Source organism: Carassius auratus, chromosome 14, assembly GCF_003368295.1.
Source record: "Carassius auratus strain Wakin chromosome 14, ASM336829v1, whole genome shotgun sequence".
Lineage (NCBI taxonomy): Eukaryota > Metazoa > Chordata > Actinopteri > Cypriniformes > Cyprinidae > Carassius > Carassius auratus.
In genome coordinates this window covers 25,986,726-26,005,124 of record NC_039256.1, presented here as the reverse complement: position 1 = coordinate 26,005,124, position 18,399 = coordinate 25,986,726, and the positions used below count along the sequence as shown (strand labels likewise).

Below are 18,399 nucleotides of genomic sequence, written 5' to 3'. Positions count from 1 at the left end.
AACGTAGGCGTCCTGTATACGGGACAGGGTGACAGTTAACAGGTTAAATCAGACCACAGACACAGGAAACAATTATTATTAAATGGAAAAAGGTAAAAACAGCTTTTATTATTTAGGCTATAAGTCAAAGTAAGTCATTAGTACAGTAAAACCAAGCAAACATAAGAACATTATCTATATTGTAGAAAGTTCTTCATGGCTTTAGGGAGGGGCTAATGTGGTAGAGTCGGGAACGTCCCAAACTCTCCCTGATTTGCTGACGGCACAGTTGACGCAGATAACGGGTGTCACTGTAAATGATACAATACTGATAAAAGCTGATCCAGTGAAACATGTAAAAGTCAAAACATCAGTGACTTCTGAGTCTATCAGTCTGCTGCATATGTAACCCACCTTCATAAATCAATAGGAAATCCATCGGTAAGGCTCCCTGGAGGAGCATCCTCCATGGACCGCTTATACTCCAGGTTGCGTGCATTTACATCTGCCCCAAATTCCAGCAGGAGCTTCACTATGCTTATTCAGTCTTTCTGGGCTTCTGCATGAAGAGGACTCTCTAAATGTGTGCCTCTCTGCACATTTGCACCTGTGATAGTGAAAATCCAGCATAGGTTATTTTCAGAAAATATTGCATTTTGTTTGATCAATGTTTCATTTCTTATTCCAATCTAACATTATAAACTATTTTAGTGTCATTTTCATCACTTGTATTTTGTGTCAATGCCTGTAAAGCACTATGAATTGCATTGAATTTGCTGAAAGGTGAGTTTGGTTTGATTGATTGAACCTGAGTTGTGATGAGATAAAATATATATATATATAGTCATTTGAGAGTAATTTCTTTTATTTTCATTTTCACTCACGTAAAAATCAATCTGACACTAAATGAACTCACTGAATCCATCAGAGCGGCTACTGAATCAACACTTAATAAACTCCATCTTATTGCTACTTCAAACATTGTTCATCTCGAAACTAATCTACTTTTTATGTACTTGTGAAACTTACTTTAATTATAGGCTGGTTGTTTTAAACTGATTGCCATAAAACTGCTGTTTGTTTATCTACTTGCACAGTGTCTAGACATCCTAAACGGCCGGCTGAGCTGGAATTAAGCAATGGAGACACTCCATCTTCAGTTGTCACATTAACCTGAACACACAGACATTGAATACGAGCCAAAAGAAGAGAAAGTGTCACGAAATTATATGAAAAATGAAACAGCTGAACACAAATGTATGTATATATATATATATCAAATATTTTTTTCTACAATTAATACGTGAATAGAAAAAATAAGTAAGCAATAGAATAATATAGTATACCGTATTATACACTATAATAATAACAAAATAAATTATATAATGATTATATAAATATAAAAAAGTATTTAATATAGATAATTGTAGTTTTACAAAAATGTTTTACAAAAGAATATCACAAAGTTCACATTTAATGTGTTACTTGCCATTTCTTTGTATAATCAATTGTGAAATTGACTAGCAATTTCTGGGTGAATATTGTTTCTAATCTAAACCATTTTTTCAGTGTAGAACTAATAACTAATAATAGTTGATAATTTCATTTTTAATAATTATTGAAAGCTAAAAAACAAATATAATATTATTTAATGCATATAATAATGACAAAGGAAAAGATGATGATTATATGAAAAATATATAAAAAAGAATCTAAAATTCATAATTTAATAAATATATTTAATCATCATCATATTTCAGTGCAATAGAGCAAAAATCTTCCACTGTATTAAAAAATGCTAAATTCTGTAACACAAGCCTATAGCCTGCTTATCAAGACCTGTGAAATGAAAGTGTTACCAATCATCCCTGCAGAGACGCTGGCTCCAGCATCTATCAGGGCTCTGGAACAGGCAACATGGCTCTCTAATATGCACACGTCATGAAGAAGGCTAACGTGGTCTATTGTCCGCACATTCATGCTGGGGCCCTGAGAACAGTTTAAGAGAAATGAATATTGCATTCGAATGTGTAGGATTCTTTTATTCCAGATGGTGGCAGCAATGCCTTTCACTATCGTGCATGACAGCTTACGCTATTCACCTCTACATCAAATGTGTATTACATTACTTATCCGGTAGAGTGCATGTGACTACAAGATATAAGTACTACACATATTAATATAATTACTTATTTCTTATATTACAGTTCAACTTAAGGTCATTTAAATGAGAAACTACCTGTGCAATGAGGGTCTTGAGAGCCAGCAGTCCTCCTTGTCTGGCAGCATCATGAAGAGCAGAGCGGACCCTGGAGAAGAAGAAAAACAAGTGATTTGCCAAACAGGAACTTTAGGAATTTTAAATATAAATACTATCTTGTATACATACATGCATACAGATATACAGATTGAGGACCCAAAATCTTAGTAGTGGAAATCTATCTATTTTGCCTTTTCAAATTTATTAAAACAGATATAATGTTTTTTTTTATATTATTATTATTGAATTGTTTTAATAATAATGTTATATGTTTATATGTCAATTCTTTAGCAATATCCCAAATAAAAGTTTTTGTTAACATAAAAGTGTGTGCTGTGTATGTGTATTATGTATATATAAACACATGCATGTATATATTTAAGAAACATATGCTATGTTTATGTTAAATATATGTATATATAATATATAAATGTATATTTATGTATGAAATATTTTCAAAATACCATTCTACATAAAAAATAAACACATAAACACAGTACACATACATTTGTGTACTGTGTACACATACATTCGTTTATTATGTAAAAAACTTTGTTTTAATCGCAATCATTTGACAGCACTATCGTATATATATATATATATATATATATATATATATATATATACATATGTATATGTGTGTGTGTGTGTGTGTGTGTGCGCGCTTCTATTTTGCATTAATTAAATTTTCTAATTTAATTCACATTTTTCCCAATTAATTGTTTTCTACAAAAATTATATTTTATATTTTATGTATTACAAACGTCTAATTTTGTCATTACTTTTTTTATTATTATTAAAAGTCAAATAATCTTATTTTAAGATACAGCAGTGTACACACCAGTCGATATCCAGAATAACTTCTGATGCATTCCACAAGTCATCATCGTCACCTCCCTTCATCGCTCACTCAAATATAATATTATACTTCAAGTCAAAAACATAAACCAGCTCTCTGTTGACACAGTTTGAACCGCCTCGCAAATCTGTATCTTTCGATTTTCCCTCTTAGCTTCACATTCAAGAACAATTAATTCAAGAACACAGCTCACTTTTGCACTCAGGATATTGTAAGTCGGTCCACGTACACACGAAACATATCAAAGCACCAACCTTGGCTGGTTAACCAGCTCAGCAAGACTTCCACTTTGACAGAGCTTGTGTCCCTTCAGGAAAATGTTTCCTCCTTATATCATTCTCTTCAAAAAAATGCTTTAAAAGAGTCACTGAAGCTGTCTGCTGTTTTTATCTATGTTGCCCTACTTAAATTGCTTAGTAAATGCCAGACTATGGCAATCCCCTGTGACTATCGCCCGTCTCTGTTCCTCTCTCCCTGATCTTAAACTTGGAGAAGTAGTTTTCTGAGATGCTCTGCGAGACAACTTGTTTACACCAAAAGCCCTTACTGCTGTTTATGCGGCCCGGCTGCACTGTTCAAAATCTAGCAGACATGCATCTGGCTGCACAAGTGCTTGATAGACTGAAGATAACTGCGTCTCTTGTATAGTCAAAGGGTGGGGGGGGGGGGGTGCGTGGCCTCAATTCTATTTATACAACTCTGTAAACAGCAGCCTGGCAGCCATTCCTGGGCTTCCATGTGCTTGATGTTGCATGTTTAGGATCTTTGGTCATGTGATCATACAGTAGGTACTGAAGCTCAAATATGAATGTTAAGAATGTGCTTTGGAATGCAGATATGACGCTTCCTGAACTGTTTAGTGTTTGAAAAGCATATCTAAAACACCATAATGTAAAACGGAACTCCCTGTTGTGGTCCTCATCACATGCAATGGCAGCTATTATAAACAAATAAAGCTACACTGCAGGAAACCCATTGTGCAATAGTAATATCCCCAGTGTTCCAAATATTTCAATGCAAACAGGCCATCATAAAGGGTAAACGCTAGCAATAGGACATTAAATCCACACTCCTGCTACCCAAGTGTGCGCTCTACTTACCATGTCCTTGACCATTATCATAGAGCTCAGCTGAAATCTGGGGAGCCTCCTTGAAGTTGCCTTTGATGATGTAGAAGTGCGTGAGTAGATTAAGGTAATTCTAATGAAAAGTTTGAAGCAGAAGAGGGCCAAGATGGTGAGGTAAACATTGGACAGCTGTACTGCAAATGGCCATTAAGAATGTTTTGTGGCAGGATAAGTGCACTGTTGTATCCCACCCAAACAACACCCCCCATGCACTTGGGTCCTTACTGCAGCTCAAGTAAGAATTTTATATCATTTACACCTGTGTGTATATATATATATATATATATATATATATATATATATATATATATATATATATATATATATATATATATATACACACACACACACACACACACCGGGGCTAGTAAAGGGGCTTTTCACCTGTACACAAATAAGCAGTTGAATTCAATATAATACAAAATACTGAACCCTTTTCTTGTTTATTTTATCCAAATAAATAGACTACAACAAGTTGTAGCCTACTGAGTGAAATGATGTGCAGCAACTCAAGAAGTAAAGTAATACCTCTATCTACACTTGACTGAGTAAATTCTAAAGATATATAGCTTGTGTAGTAGCCCATGTAATCTTATAGCCTATACCTTACCCAGAATATAAGAAATCTTTTGGAGTCAACCAGTTTATTCATGGAAAACAGCAATGGTTTGCATAATATTGCCCTAAAAATGTATTCACGTGAATGTACTTACATTGTATAATCTCAAAAACAAACAAAAAAAAGTTTTAGCAACTTTCTACACAGTGACGACTTCCGACGCGTCGAAGGCGCATGCGCAGATTTGAATCATCTGGCGGGTCTTTCTGTTTCATAGTTGCGTAACGTAGCCTACAACATTAGCGATCTTCTTGATTTGTTTGCAGTTTGCTGTTAAATACAAGGCGCAATGGTCGAGGGTCCGGGTTGCACTTTAAATGGAGAAAAGATTCGTGCAAGAGTTCAAAAAGGACAAAAAATTTTAGACGTACGAAGAAATGAAACCAACAAATCAGTAAGTGTATGGCATCATCTCACCTGATGATATAGCAGTCCTCCGTAAATGACATACATACGAATGTTTACTTGTTTTATTTCTTTTTCTTTTTTTTTCAGTCTGATGGCAGTAGCAGCAGCTCTTTCCAGTGCTTTATGGGCTGTGAGTTTACAGGCGTGGAGACACTTGGGAAAGAGCTCTTCATGTATTTTGGCTTCAGAGCTCTGAGGTTTGTTTTAATTTATTATTATAAAAAAGGGTAGATTGATACACTTTTTATTTTAAATGATCATTTTATGGAGCGATTTGTTAGAAGTTTTGGACCAAATATAAGTTTCTTCCCTCATGAAGGCAGATTGAAATTGTCTGGCTTGCTTCCCAGAGCCCTGTTTAGATTTGAAAAGCACCAAAGTCATGAAATTATGTTCTGATTTATGGTTACATTAAGTTGCTGAATGTAATGAATGTATTTTTGGACATCTTAAAGGGCAACTGAGAGTATAGGAAAGAAGTAAATTTAATGTTGAATCGATGTCATTAAGATTTGTAAAATATGTACAAATGTGAATTTCAGAACGTATATATATATATATATACCCAACGTTTCTCATGCTCATCAAGGCTGTATTTATTTGATCAAAATACAGAAAAAAACAATATTTTGTGAAATATTATTGCAATTTAATATGTTTCTATTTTAACATACTACACATTTTAATTTGTTCATGTGATGCAAAGCTGTATTTTCAGCATCATTACTCCAGTCTTCAGTGTGACACGATCTTTCAGAAATAATTCACTTTTTTCATTTCTTTTCTTATTTTATTTTATTTTACTAATATTTTATACAGCAAGGATGTGTTAAATGTATAAAAAGTGGTAGCAAAGACTCATATTGTTAGAAAAGTAAAAAACAAAACAAAAAAAAACACACAAAGCAGCACAACTGTTTTCAGCGCTGATAATAAATCAGCATATTAGAATGATTTCTGAAGGATCATGTGACACTAAAGACTGGGTAATAATGCTGAAAATTCAGCTTTGATCACAGAAATAAATTATATATAAAGTATACTAAAACAGAAAACAAATATTAGAAATTGAAATATCTCACAATATTGAATTTTTTTCAGTATTTTTGATCAAATAAATACAGCCTTGATAAGCACGAGACTCCATAAAAAAATAAAAAAAAAACATTAAAAAAACTAACTGATCCCAAACTTTTGAACAGCAGTGTGTATGTACAGTGCCCTCCATAACTACTTGAACAGTAAAGACAAAATTCCTGTGGAGTGAAGAAATTTGCAAATACGATTAAAAGATGAATATGAGACAAAACTACAGAATGTCACATTTAATTATTAGCTGTTGCAACAAATACGTTTTACCAAATAAAAAGTTACCGCACTTTTAGAGTTCATCCCACTATTTGGTGTGAGCATAAGTATTGGGACAGTTAAACTTTAGGCAGATAAGATTAAAAGCTAATATTTAGTTGCAGATCCCTTGCATGCAATCAGATCAGTGAGTCTACGACCCATAGACAACACCAGAGTCTTGGTCTCATACTTTGAAATGATTTTCCCAGCCTTTATTGCAGCCAATTCTAACTTTTGCTTGTTTTGGGGAGTTTCTGCTTTAAGTCTCCTCTTCAGCTGGTGAATTTAATGTTCAATCAGATTTAAATCTGGATATTGATTTGGTCACTCGAAGACTTTCCATTTCTTTTCCCTGATAAACTCCTTGACGGAACCGGCAGGGTGCTATGGGTCAGCGCTTTCTGATGAGTCTGGTGACATTTTCTTGAATACTGGTAGACAAGATAGTCTTGTACCCTTCCAGATTCATTCTGCTAATGTCATCATACATTAAAATGAGATGGCCTGTTCTAGAGACAGCCATGCATGCCCATGCCATGACACCACCTCCACCAAGCTTTACAGATGAAGTACATACAGCTTGGCATCATTTGAAGTTCCCTTTTTCTCTACACTTTTCCTCTCCCATCACTTAGATAAAGGTTAATCTTGGTCTCATCTGTTCATAATGTTCCAAAACTCTACTGACTTTTGCAAATCTAATCTTGCCTTTTTTTTTACTTTTGGTGCTGGTTAGAGGTTTGCATCTTGCGGTGTATCTTCTGTAATTCTGTCAAATTCTCCTGCAGACTGTAGATTGACAGAGCATCACTCCAGCTTTCTGGAGGTTGTTGGTGATTTTACAGACATTTAAATTTTTTCACCGCTTTTATGATTTTGTCAGTCATCAACTACTGTTGTTTTTCTCAGCCGATCAAATGCTACTAAATGATATCTTTTCAAGTGATGTTTAAATCTACAAATGTTTGGTACTTGGCATACAAATGAAAATCTAGCACAGATATAGCTGAAAATCCTTTTCCAGTAATGACAAATAACTGAAATTGATTGGTATAAAAAGGGTGAAATCATTTTAACTGTACTTTAAATTTGTTTTGATTTAGATTGCACTTTGGCATGAATGGTTCCTTGAGAATAAACCCCCTGGAGAAGGATTTGAAAGGAAAACCCCAAGTGTTGGTTATTCAACTTACCAAAGATGCTGTCTGTTTCATTGACACAACTGTAGAAATCAGGTAACATTTCTTCTAACAGCTCCGATTATAGTTATATAAAACTTCCATTTCATTCCTAAGTATTTTAGGATAAGTATTAAATTTAATCCCGGATTAGATAACATCTTCATCGAAAGTCGAGCACTTTATCCTAATGTACATCTGAGAGGTCAGCTCATCAAGTGCAGGTCTTAAGTAGGCAACTTCCCTGTTGCCAAAACGTTCGCTATGGCGGATTACATTCCAGACCATCATAACTCAGCGTGATCCAGACAGCCCGACTCTTTTCATTTTTACACCGAGCCTTCAAAGATTCTGACTCCTCAGGGAATAATAATTCTGTTTGCTTCCCCTAGACTCTCAGATGACTGTGTGCAGAGAGTAAGAGCCATGGAGGCTCTCGATATCTGTTCACCCAAGTTTAGTTTCTCTCAGGCGGTGGAAGCTGTAAAGAGAGAGAGTGGGAGAATGCTCTGTGATGTTCTGTTGGATCAGGCCGTCCTACCTGGTGTAGGAAACATAATTAAAAACGAAGCGCTCTTCGACAGTGGCCTTAACCCGGCTGTCAAGGTACAATTTGCTTTGTGCAGTACCAACACAAAGTCAATATCTCTGTCGCATGGTACAGTTGAATGAATGTTTTACACCTTGTTTAAAATATTTTTAGAGTGGTAATTTTTTCAATTCATTCTTCTTCACTTTTAAAGATCAGGCAGTTGACAAGCGAACAAGTTCACCATCTTGTGAAGATGACACGAGATTTTACACTCCTATTTTATAAGGTATCTTATACTCTGCATTTTTACATTAAATTAGCAATGTAGCTTTTGTCAGATCTGCATTCAATTTATACTTTTCAAAACAGTGTAGAAAGAATGGATCCCCACTTTACAAGCATTACAAGGTGTATAAACGTCCAAACTGTGGCCAGTGCAGTGGAACTGTCACTGTCTGTCGACTGGGAGACAATGGCAGGATGACATACTACTGTCAGCGCTGTCAAACAGGTGATCCAAGTGAAGTAAACATCAGGTGAGCTGCACATCTTCTCAGTTACTCATTCATATACACACAAAAATCCAATCTAGTTACTGACTTTTCAATTTCACAGTAAACTCCCAACTCGTAATAGTCTGATTGGATGGGCTTATCAAGGAGGAACGAGCAGCAATGATCATGTGGCAAAACGAGAGGAGGAAGAGTGGGCGTGTTCCCTTTGCACTTTAATCAATCGACCAATTAACAAGTATTGTGATGCTTGTATGAGCCCTAGACCGGAAGGTACGTTTCGGACATGTATTGGTGCAGAAATGCACATTTGAGTGTAGTTCATATCTTACTCGCACTCTCTTTTCTCAGTACCTAAAGAGCCCACAAAGCTGGAACATTCACCTTTGAGTCGAGACCTGATCCGCTACCCCTGCAACAGTTTTAGCAAACCCCTGCAGGAAATAAAGATGAATCGTAAGACTGCATTTGGGACAACCACTCTAGTCCTAACCAGCCTCAGCGCAAAACCTGACTCTCCTTCAAGTCCCGCCATTAACCAGGCACACACACTAGAGACAATGAGGGGTCTGAGCACGCACAGCAACTGGCAGTGGAAGAGTCCCAGTAATGGTGTGAGTGGGATGCAGTTCAGAGGAAATGAGCCCCATAAGAGAGAATCTCCAGCAGACCACAGTCAGCCTAACAAGAGAATGAAAACCATGAATGGACTGTCTGGAGGAAGCATGCCAAGGTGAGCGAGTGCAGTTTGGCCTGTGACAAGATATTAGTGAATACTGATATTTTAATTCATTAATATATTCTATAACCAAAGAATACCATCAAGTTTGATTTATAGCACGATCATCCCAAACCCAAAAGCACCTAAGATTTTGTATCTTTCTAATCTTTTTTTGAGCCACTGCGTCACTGCTGTTTTTCATGAACAAAAACATTCTTTAGAATATCTTATTTTGTGATCAGCAAAAATATAATTAAAAGTAAATTGATGATTTTTGCGTGAATGACCATCTTGAATGAAGTTGATGGCAAAATGTCAAATTAATAAAGCTGATTTAGAATAACAGAATCATATCTCACCATAACTAAGCAGGGGCACACAGAGTAATGACACATCCCTACCCACAACCCCCTGCTGCAAAAGTCATCACCGACCATGCGCCCTGAGGGTGGTCACTAAGGAAGGAGAAAACAAAGGCAGGCAGTTCTACACCTGCTCCCTGCCACGAGAGACTCAATGTAACTTCTTTGAGGTAAGAAAGTGTCAACTTGTATTTGAAATCTAGGTAAAATTAAAACAATTTTAGTCTTTAAATCAATTAGAAATAAATTTAAAGTTTGAAACTTAAACCAGAATTGCGGGTTTGTACTCATATCTCTGATTCTTGCAACAGTGGGCAGACCTGCATTTTCCCATGTGTCAGCATGGCAAACGGACTCTTATGAAGACTGTGCTGAAACTGGGACCAAATAACGGCCGCAACTTCTACACATGCCCAGTTAAAATGGGCAAGCAATGTAATTTCTTCCAGTGGGCTGAGAACGGCCCTGGCATCTCAATTCTGCCTGGCTGCTGAATCCACGAGTTGGACATGGCAACTTTTGGAGCATTGCTTGCTTTTTAATGTTGAGATGATGAAAACGTATGTGTGTGCTTCTTTCTGATTAAATAAATGCATATTTTGAAATAAAGCATTTCCAATTTCAATCTTTTCCCATTGGTTTCAGTGAAAACTAGTTATAAACATCTCAGACCTCAATGTCTTTCAAACAGATTTTTTAAAAATATATTAAAAGTTTAATTGATCACAAGGCATATACAAATCAATAATTCATTAACAAACTTTAAAAAATATGTAAAAACAAAATGCTTGTAATTCAAAAGCAGTCCACCACCTGCAACTGAGACTGGTTTGTCTGTGGGTTAACCACCATAAAGGGGAACTGGCTAAACCCAGGACGTTTGTTACAAGCAGCACCTTTGGATACAAGTTTTGACAAATTTCATTATTATTGTTCATATTCAGAATGATTACACAAACTGTTTTAAGAAACAAACATTATTAGCATTCTCTCACCATATCCACCAGTAGTATTGGCACAAATCATTGCTCCAAAGAAATTGGGGTAGTACTTCTTGATTCTGGAGATGGCTGTCTTACAGGCAACAGTGGGTTGGTCTCCATTTCTCATTAAATCAACAGCTAGAAAACTGATACACATATATAAAATCAAGAAAAGCCTTCAATTAGAAGGTTCAGTAGAATCACACATTTAATTTATCAAAGGCAGTTCATATAAAGCAATCTCTTGAGACTGGTGATTATTACCTAGGAAGGAAACGCATCATGATGTCTCCATCCCCTGTGGCGGCCGCTCCCCCCGCTGTGCTATCGGCATAAGCCCCTGCTCCAGCCACTGGCGAGTCACCTACACGGCTACAGATCAGCATGCATATACTTCACTAAAGCTTTATTGACAGGGGACTGCAAACCCATTTCTGTCAGTAAAACTAAATCTCAGTGAGCAAGGTTCTTGAGGTTCTGTTTTTCTTCAGTTTTAAACACTTATGCATTCTGGCTTCAACAGGACAGTTGAGACATACTAAACTGACAGGCGTTCGTACTCACCCTGGAATCTTATGTGTTGCTCCATTAGTGGATGTTGCAGCAGCCACCTGTCCGTTCTTACCAATCGCAATCATTCCTAATGAGAATTTATGGCAAGAACGTAATGCTTAGATCATACGCATCAATGAATTGAATCAAGCAATGGTTTTCAATTATGTCCTCAAGGCATTCGGCCCATTTATCATACTTCATTTTTATGATGCAAATTGAAACTAATGAGTTTGGTACTCTGTGGGCAAGTCCAGGTCTGCATTCAGAAAAACATTTATTTTCACTTACAGACAAAAGACTGATTATTTTGTCTGGCCAGATTATTATTATTTAAAAATATTTCATGTCTTACAATAAACAACAATCAACAGTTACCAATTGTGTCATGAGAACTGGGGTCAAAATTTCCCTTTGGATGCTTCAGCTTCCACGGCTTGGCTTTGGGTTTGAATGGCCCACATGATTTGGAAGGGTCTGGAAAAACATTCTGTAAAATAAAAATACAAAATAAACATGTAACTTATGCTTTCTTTTACAGTTTGATCTGGGACACAGAAAAACTTTACGACTTTAAAGCTTTTAAATTAGAATTACATAGCAAGGCTATCTATTTTTCATGTTGCTCTCTGATTTGCTTAACCCTTAATGTTTTCTGCAGAGAGATTTAGATTTTTTAAGTTTTGATTAAATTGGCCAACAACACTTACAGTTTAAATCGGGAGAATGGGAACTAAAAACAAAAAAATAAATAATGCATTCTGAGCAATGTTTCAGATATTTCCATAGGGCTTTGATTGTGCCAACAGCAGAATGTTGGTATCAACCACTGTTTTCTTCATAAATCTCACTATGCATTATTCATTGTATTTCACGGTGCATATTTTCTTGTCAGTGATTACACAGATATCCTTCCAAAACATCTCAGGAAAGTCATGCATGAATTGAAGCAAACATGACTCTCTGCTTCTCACTGTACACTTATAAGATTCATTATGCACCAAGAATTCTGATTCTAACCATAATACAGACTAAAAACGTTATTTATATCTTAAAAAAAAATCTTTCAATGGTGTTTGGTACATTTGAAGTATACTGAAACGGTTTATCTGCCACAGATCATCTTCTAAACCCATCTTTGAAGTCGCCAAAGGTGCTTAAGAAGTTTAAAGGTAAACCCTGGAGTGATGATTACACTGAGGTTCCTGGTTTTTGGGGACTCACCTTTCTATAGTTGGGCTGGCAATTCTTCTGCAACCACTGGGAGAAAATAGCTATTGATTTGTTAGCTGACAAGTCCTCAGACATGAAGCCCATGTTTTCAGCAAAGATCGTGGCTGCATGAAGACAGAAAAGTTTTTTTTTTTCTTCAGTACTATTAAACTTTATATAGCAAGGGAGATTTGAACAAAAGGAATCACTTAGTTAAGCTGATTTAAAATAAACATTAGATACAAAAAAAAAAAAAAAATGGAGCAGCGGAAGACTGACTCAGCCTTTTTCTTATTGTAATGTGGATGTTAAGCAGCCATGCACAGAGAAATAAATATTTTTTTAGTACTCTATAATTCCTTTTAATTCGGAGAGCAGATGAAATTAATAAAAGACCACATCATTATAAATGGAATAACATCATGTAAAGTGCTGTATATTTCAAGCTGACATAAAATCTGTCCAGGCCTTCAGTGTCTGTACATAATTTTGAGAAATAAATAGTTGAAGAGGCCTTTTTAATACTCATATCACTCCATCTGTGATCACATTTCTTCCCCTATCTGATGTACTGTAAACAACAACTGAACCTCTTAACCATTGCAGCCACATGATTGGTTGGCTAGATATGAAGTGGTTATTGAGTGTACCTGATTCACCCACTATAAAGGTGTGCTCTGTGTGTTCCATCACAGCTCGGGCAACACCCACAGCATTTTTGACCCTGCGTAGGTCTGCCACTGCCCCTACTTCCATTGTGTCTCTGACAAACAGCAAACAAAGTCACAGCTGATATTTGTGGACCTGTCATAAGTAGCACAGGTATATTTTTAGCAATAGCCATCAATACATTGTATGGGTCAAAATGATTGATTTTTATTTTATGCCAAAAATCATTAGGATATTAAGTAAGATCATGTTCCATGAAGATATTTTGTAAATTCCCTCAGTAACTAAGTACTTTATTTTCTCTATATATTTTCTTATTTTATTTTTTTGCACCCTCAGATTCCAGATTTTCAAATAGCTGTATCTCGGCCAAATATTGTCCTTTCCTAACAAACTATACATCAGTGGAAAGCTTATTTATTCAGCTCGTCTATTCATTCATACAGCTCAGATTATATATAAATCTTAATAATAATAAAAAAGCCCCTTATGAGTGGTTTTGTGGTCTATGGTCACATTTAGCATATTGGTTTTAGAGGGAACAGAAAGGTCATTTACAATATAAAATGATGTGTGGATATTTTCAAGGATTGTAAGCACCCGTACGAACCCTGTTTCTAAACAAGAACCTACTATATGTAAACACTAAACCACTTTTAGTTAATATTCTGTTGCTTTTCGCTTTTGTCTACATTAAAACTTTCTAGGACGCGTTTTGTGGTGCCATCTTCAATAATTTTTTGCAATCAAAATAATTTAATAAATAGACTGTAATAGACTGTAACTATGATTAAACAAACTATGTGTGATATATAATAACACCAAAAGAACAAACTGTACAGTAAGTTGCCAATTTGGCATGATATTTTCAGATAGTTTAGTCTTATTTTAGTATCACTGAGATTTAACTGTAGTTCGTGTTAATATTTTGAATTATTTTTATTTTATTTTTTAACAACATTACTGTCAATAAGAAGCAAGTTAGAAGTTTATATATGTATGTATGTACATACTTTACATGGGTCAAAGACGGAAAAGTGTTTAAGCATTAAAAAAATGTGTAATACTGCTTTAAACTGTTGTAGTTTCCCCCCCCAAAAAATGCAAAAAGTTTTCTGTTTTATTTAATTGCAATTTTGTTTTTCTGAGCAAAAAAATAAATATCATACATTTTCCACTGATTTACAGAAGACACCCAATAAAATGTCATTCAGTGTAACAAGCTTGTCAGGCATATTTACAACAAAAATCGATTTATGACATAGTAAAAGACTAATTACTTTCACCCCAAATACTAATGAGTTGTAATTTTACATTTTTAACATATGCCACTATAGGTTTTGCCCATTTGTCAGTAACAGTTTTTTACTAATTTAAAACATAATAAAATTTAGTATGCTCCATTATTCTTTTAGATATTTTAATATGTACACGTCAGAATAAGAATGTTGTTTGAATTTTTGCATAAATATTGTGTTACACTGAATGACAATGTAACATTATTTAAACCAAATTTTGACATTTTATTCCCCAAAAACTTATTTGAAACCTTAAAAGTAGACATTTTACTTACATTTAATGTGCTTTCTATGGACACAAAATCACTTTTGTACATTCATTTTGATGCGGACACCTACGTCTTTGACCCACATACATTTCAGTTAACATTGTATTCCAAGTAAAGAAAATTATGTTTTGAAAAATAACGAAAAGTTAACATTTTTTATCTAACTATAATAGCCTTGCTGGCAATTATTATTAATGGTGATTATTAATGGCTGACAAACGTTTAGTGTTTTAAATTATTGTTCTGCTAAAGAAATCTGTCTCAGTGTGTGTTTTATGTTATTTAAACATTTATTTTTTTATTAAAATTGTTAATCTATGCCGAGTTACATTCTTTTTGTAATGCAATATATTAAAGTAGTACAACTGGACGTTTGAGTTAATGTATAGTGATTAATATTATTGGCTGAATTACTGGTTAAGTATATTGATGCATATGCCTAACGTTACCCATTCATGATCATCGCATCCAGGGTGGTCTCTCCGCGCTCATCCGGGCTCCCGCCGAACCCCACGCTGCCATCACACTGCTCGAGCTCACACCGTGCGCAGCCCCGCTCCACCGCGTCCAGAACCGAGCCGCCCTTCTGCAGCGTGCTCCAGGCTACAGACAGAACCCAGTTTAAAGTCTAGTCATTCCACAGAGCTCATACACGGAAAAGTCATGGCTAATCTGTCACCTGCGTTAGCTGCATCCTTAAATTGCCAAGTGTTGATCACCAAGGGCAGTGCAGCTTGATTCAGAGGAAGCAAACAAATGATAACAAATACTCTTTGAATCATATTCAATACTCAATGGATATAGCCTACATTTCCTTCTAAGAGTATATTATCGGAACAGCCTGGTCACGTGCGTGTCATGCATATCCGTGTTTTGTCACGTGATGTAATGAATATTTAAAGAGACCGCGGCGCGTAGTCACATATATTTAAGTAAATCATATTTTGAAGAATCAAAACGGTTGATTTCGAATTGAGTTTTCACTTTTATGTCCTAGGGGTTAAAACTAAACGTTTTTTTAATTTGTATTTTGACCAAATAGACAACTGAAAAGCTACCGAAAAGCATGTTTGAGATGAAGAGACTCGATGCCTGAAGAATAAAGATTGAAAATCAACGTAAATAGCACTTGGTAACAGATTTCCATTTTTTCCAATAATAATAATAATAATAATAATAATAATAATAATAATAGTAATAAAATCTCCTGAGATGCATGAAAATTTTGTTTTAAGAGAGTAGTTACTCATAGATAGATTTGAGACTGTACAGTCTATTAATAGTGTACTTCTTAATTATCATTATCATTATTTTATTTTTTGAGAAATCCTTTCCCCTAGTAGAGCACAATAGTCAGGTTTGAGAAGTAAAAATTACATTCATTTTCTCCATACGGGGAATAATTTGTTTATTTATTGGAAAAATGGCATTACTTAGGATTCTGCAAAGAAATTGAATCAGCAAACCATTCCAAAAGAACATTGTAAATTATATTATAGTTTAAAAAAAAAGTGAAAAAGCGGTTGAGCAGTCGAGCACTGTTGCTTTCTAAGCTGTAATGTACAGTAGCTTAAGACCATTGGCTTTTTAAAAGCTCTTTTATAGTGAGTCCTACATTGTTCATCACATGGGATTTAGTCACCTGGTTAAATAAAGCATATTATATACCCCAGCACAGAAACACTGCCAAACATAGGATGAAAAGGGGAACAATTATGTGGCCTGCCCTCTTACGCTAAACATGACAGCAATAGTACATACAATGCAGGCTTTGACAAAGTGTTGCTCTAACCAGAGAAAAAAAAAATGCAAAGATATTGAATTTGCTGTTACATTATTCATAGAAAGAGTATACAGTTTTATATTATATTTTATTCATGGATTTGCCCTCACACAATAATGTCTTATAAAAGAGTCTGATATGCAGCAGAGGGCTGCGCTGGAGCTTAGAGGAGGACAGCTCTGAAAGGCCAATAGAAAGAGTTATTAAATACACAGAGAGCAGGGCCAGATCTAACACTACTAATTTAAGTGACATAAGCAGAAGCTCTAGGTGTGTAATACAGCAATTTCTTTATGGTAATAATGTAATGACTATGGGGTTACCAGCATACCAAACAAACAAGTAAAAAAGCCCTGTCTTATAATAGAGGAAATAAGCAACATCCTACAGCATTATAAACATGGCTAAGATCTACTATGTTTGCAATGAGAATGTCCCTTCTGAAAGGAGTTAAAAACATGCAGAAAGCATTTTTAGAATGCATTCAGAAACACACCGATTTGACATAGCCATTGATTTGTACAATATGTGTGAAATCAACTTTATTATTTATATATACTATTATAGTATTTATTTTAATAGTTTTTTAGAATTTTTGTTTGCTTATGCCCTTTTTATTGTTTGTTTGTTTTCTACTATGCTTTCATTTATTTTTATTTATGTTTTAGTAATTTTTCAGTTAGTTGCCATGGCAACATTTCCAACTTTCATTTACATTTAAGCAGTCTTTCCAATAATATTTGCATTTTATTTCATATCTTTATCACCTTATTCCAGAGAACAGAAACAGAAACAGAAACAGTTTTTCTCAGCGTTCGTTAACATTAACATGGTTCTTTCTGGTCTTAAAGGGTGAACTAATTCTGATTTCCTCTTAGGGATCAATTAAATTCTGTTTTTCTTATCTTATCGTCTAATGAGAGGTATTTGTGTAAAAACCAAAAATATTACAAATGTATTTACTAATGAAGGCAAAGATAGCTCTGAAATCTTACCAGACTGCAATAAGATTGCAAGTGCATTTGATAACTTGCATTGGAATCAGGTTATTATGCTACAAAGATGTGTTCCGTATGTTTTTAAACAAAAAGTCAAACAGATGGCATAATGTGTTTGTTGACATGCCAGACTTTGAAAACAAATCTGAATTTCATGAAGTTCTTTTTACAGTGATTTAAAAGACTGGAGTCGGTCAAAACTCATGCCGAGTAAAACTCCAGGTGAAGTGGCACTAACTAACACAGCCGTCACCTGATGAATGGGGAACATTGCAATCAAATTTCAATATTTGGCATAGGAATAAATATTTAGCAGTGACAGATCTGTCATCAGAGGATCTCAAATGCTGATGAACAAAGGTTTGGGATCTGTACTGCCCACATAAAAAATGTATCTATATAAGGGACTTTTAAAATAATGCCAATCATATGCTAATAAAAATGTTAATTATAAAAATTTAGCAGCTTGTGGCATGTATTTTTCTATTTTTAGGCCAGATAGCAATTAAATATATTAATCAAAAGATATACTGTACATATTTTGAAATATTTTAAAGAGAGAATTATTTAAGCCAGAAGCATTCAAAGCAATGCCTTAAACATGAAATGGCAAAATAGGTGTCAACGTGACAAATTCTAGGATGTTTAACAACAAACATGTGGCATACTGTGAAATCAAATATGCTTTAAAGGGGAAAAGCATGCATTTAAAGCCATTTTGACATCAA

At 34.9% G+C, this 18,399-nt stretch overlaps 2 protein-coding genes and 1 long non-coding RNA gene across 6 annotated transcripts; 1 reads left to right on the top strand and 2 right to left on the bottom strand.

Moving 5' to 3' along the window:
- Nucleotides 1-88: 88 nt before the first annotated feature.
- LOC113114145 (uncharacterized) lies at nt 89-3,772 on the bottom strand. 2 transcript variants are annotated; one of them, XR_003293687.1, is made up of 6 exons: nt 3,353-3,762; nt 2,219-2,288; nt 1,839-1,968; nt 1,009-1,152; nt 394-586; nt 89-290 (listed from the first exon to the last, which is right to left on the bottom strand). It is a non-coding gene; the product is annotated as an uncharacterized LOC113114145 (long non-coding RNA). The 2 variants fall into 2 exon arrangements; XR_003293686.1 differs by having other exon boundaries at nt 1,839-2,288; nt 3,353-3,772.
- A 1,247-nt stretch (nt 3,773-5,019) lies between these two features.
- Nucleotides 5,020-10,516, top strand: neil3 (nei-like DNA glycosylase 3). Of its 3 annotated transcripts, none has more exons than XM_026280928.1 (10): nt 5,020-5,238; nt 5,340-5,449; nt 7,706-7,837; nt 8,173-8,386; nt 8,524-8,598; nt 8,682-8,848; nt 8,928-9,097; nt 9,176-9,557; nt 9,915-10,077; nt 10,219-10,516. In XM_026280928.1, the coding sequence occupies exons 1-10, from the start codon at nt 5,134-5,136 to the stop codon at nt 10,399-10,401; spliced, it is 1,701 nt and encodes a 566-aa protein (XP_026136713.1). In that variant the 5' UTR covers nt 5,020-5,133; the 3' UTR covers nt 10,402-10,516. The 3 variants fall into 3 exon arrangements, with proteins under 3 accessions (XP_026136713.1, XP_026136712.1, XP_026136711.1); XM_026280927.1 differs by having other exon boundaries at nt 5,020-5,244; nt 9,918-10,077; XM_026280926.1 differs by having other exon boundaries at nt 5,020-5,244.
- Nucleotides 10,517-10,603: 87 nt separating this feature from the next.
- aga (aspartylglucosaminidase) lies at nt 10,604-15,759 on the bottom strand. The gene is made up of 9 exons (XM_026280929.1): nt 15,570-15,759; nt 15,340-15,493; nt 13,305-13,417; nt 12,667-12,779; nt 11,821-11,932; nt 11,455-11,530; nt 11,155-11,262; nt 10,903-11,036; nt 10,604-10,803 (listed from the first exon to the last, which is right to left on the bottom strand). Exons 1-9 carry the CDS (start codon nt 15,670-15,672, stop codon nt 10,703-10,705), a joined length of 1,014 nt encoding a protein of 337 aa, XP_026136714.1. The 5' UTR covers nt 15,673-15,759; the 3' UTR covers nt 10,604-10,702.
- Nucleotides 15,760-18,399: the final 2,640 nt, after the last annotated feature.

What these genes read in the sequence shown, in the direction of transcription:
- neil3 (XM_026280926.1), top strand. Translation starts at nt 5,134, where the DNA reads ATGGTCGAGGGTCCGGGTTGCACTTTAAATGGAGAAAAGATTCGTGCA. An exon ending in TTTGGCTTCAGAGCTCTGAG is followed by an intron (nt 5,450 to 7,705) that starts GTTTGTTTTAAT and finishes GTTTTGATTTAG; the next exon opens with ATTGCACTTTGGCATGAATG. An exon ending in TATGAGCCCTAGACCGGAAG is followed by an intron (nt 9,098 to 9,175) that starts GTACGTTTCGGA and finishes CTCTTTTCTCAG; the next exon opens with TACCTAAAGAGCCCACAAAG.
- aga (XM_026280929.1), bottom strand. Translation starts at nt 15,672, where the DNA reads ATGATTCAAAGAGTATTTGTTATCATTTGTTTGCTTCCTCTGAATCAA. An exon ending in GATGCGATGATCATGAATGG is followed by an intron (nt 13,418 to 15,339) that starts GTAACGTTAGGC and finishes GCTGTTTGTCAG; the next exon opens with AGACACAATGGAAGTAGGGG. An exon ending in GCAACACATAAGATTCCAGG is followed by an intron (nt 11,263 to 11,454) that starts GTGAGTACGAAC and finishes GCTGATCTGTAG; the next exon opens with CCGTGTAGGTGACTCGCCAG.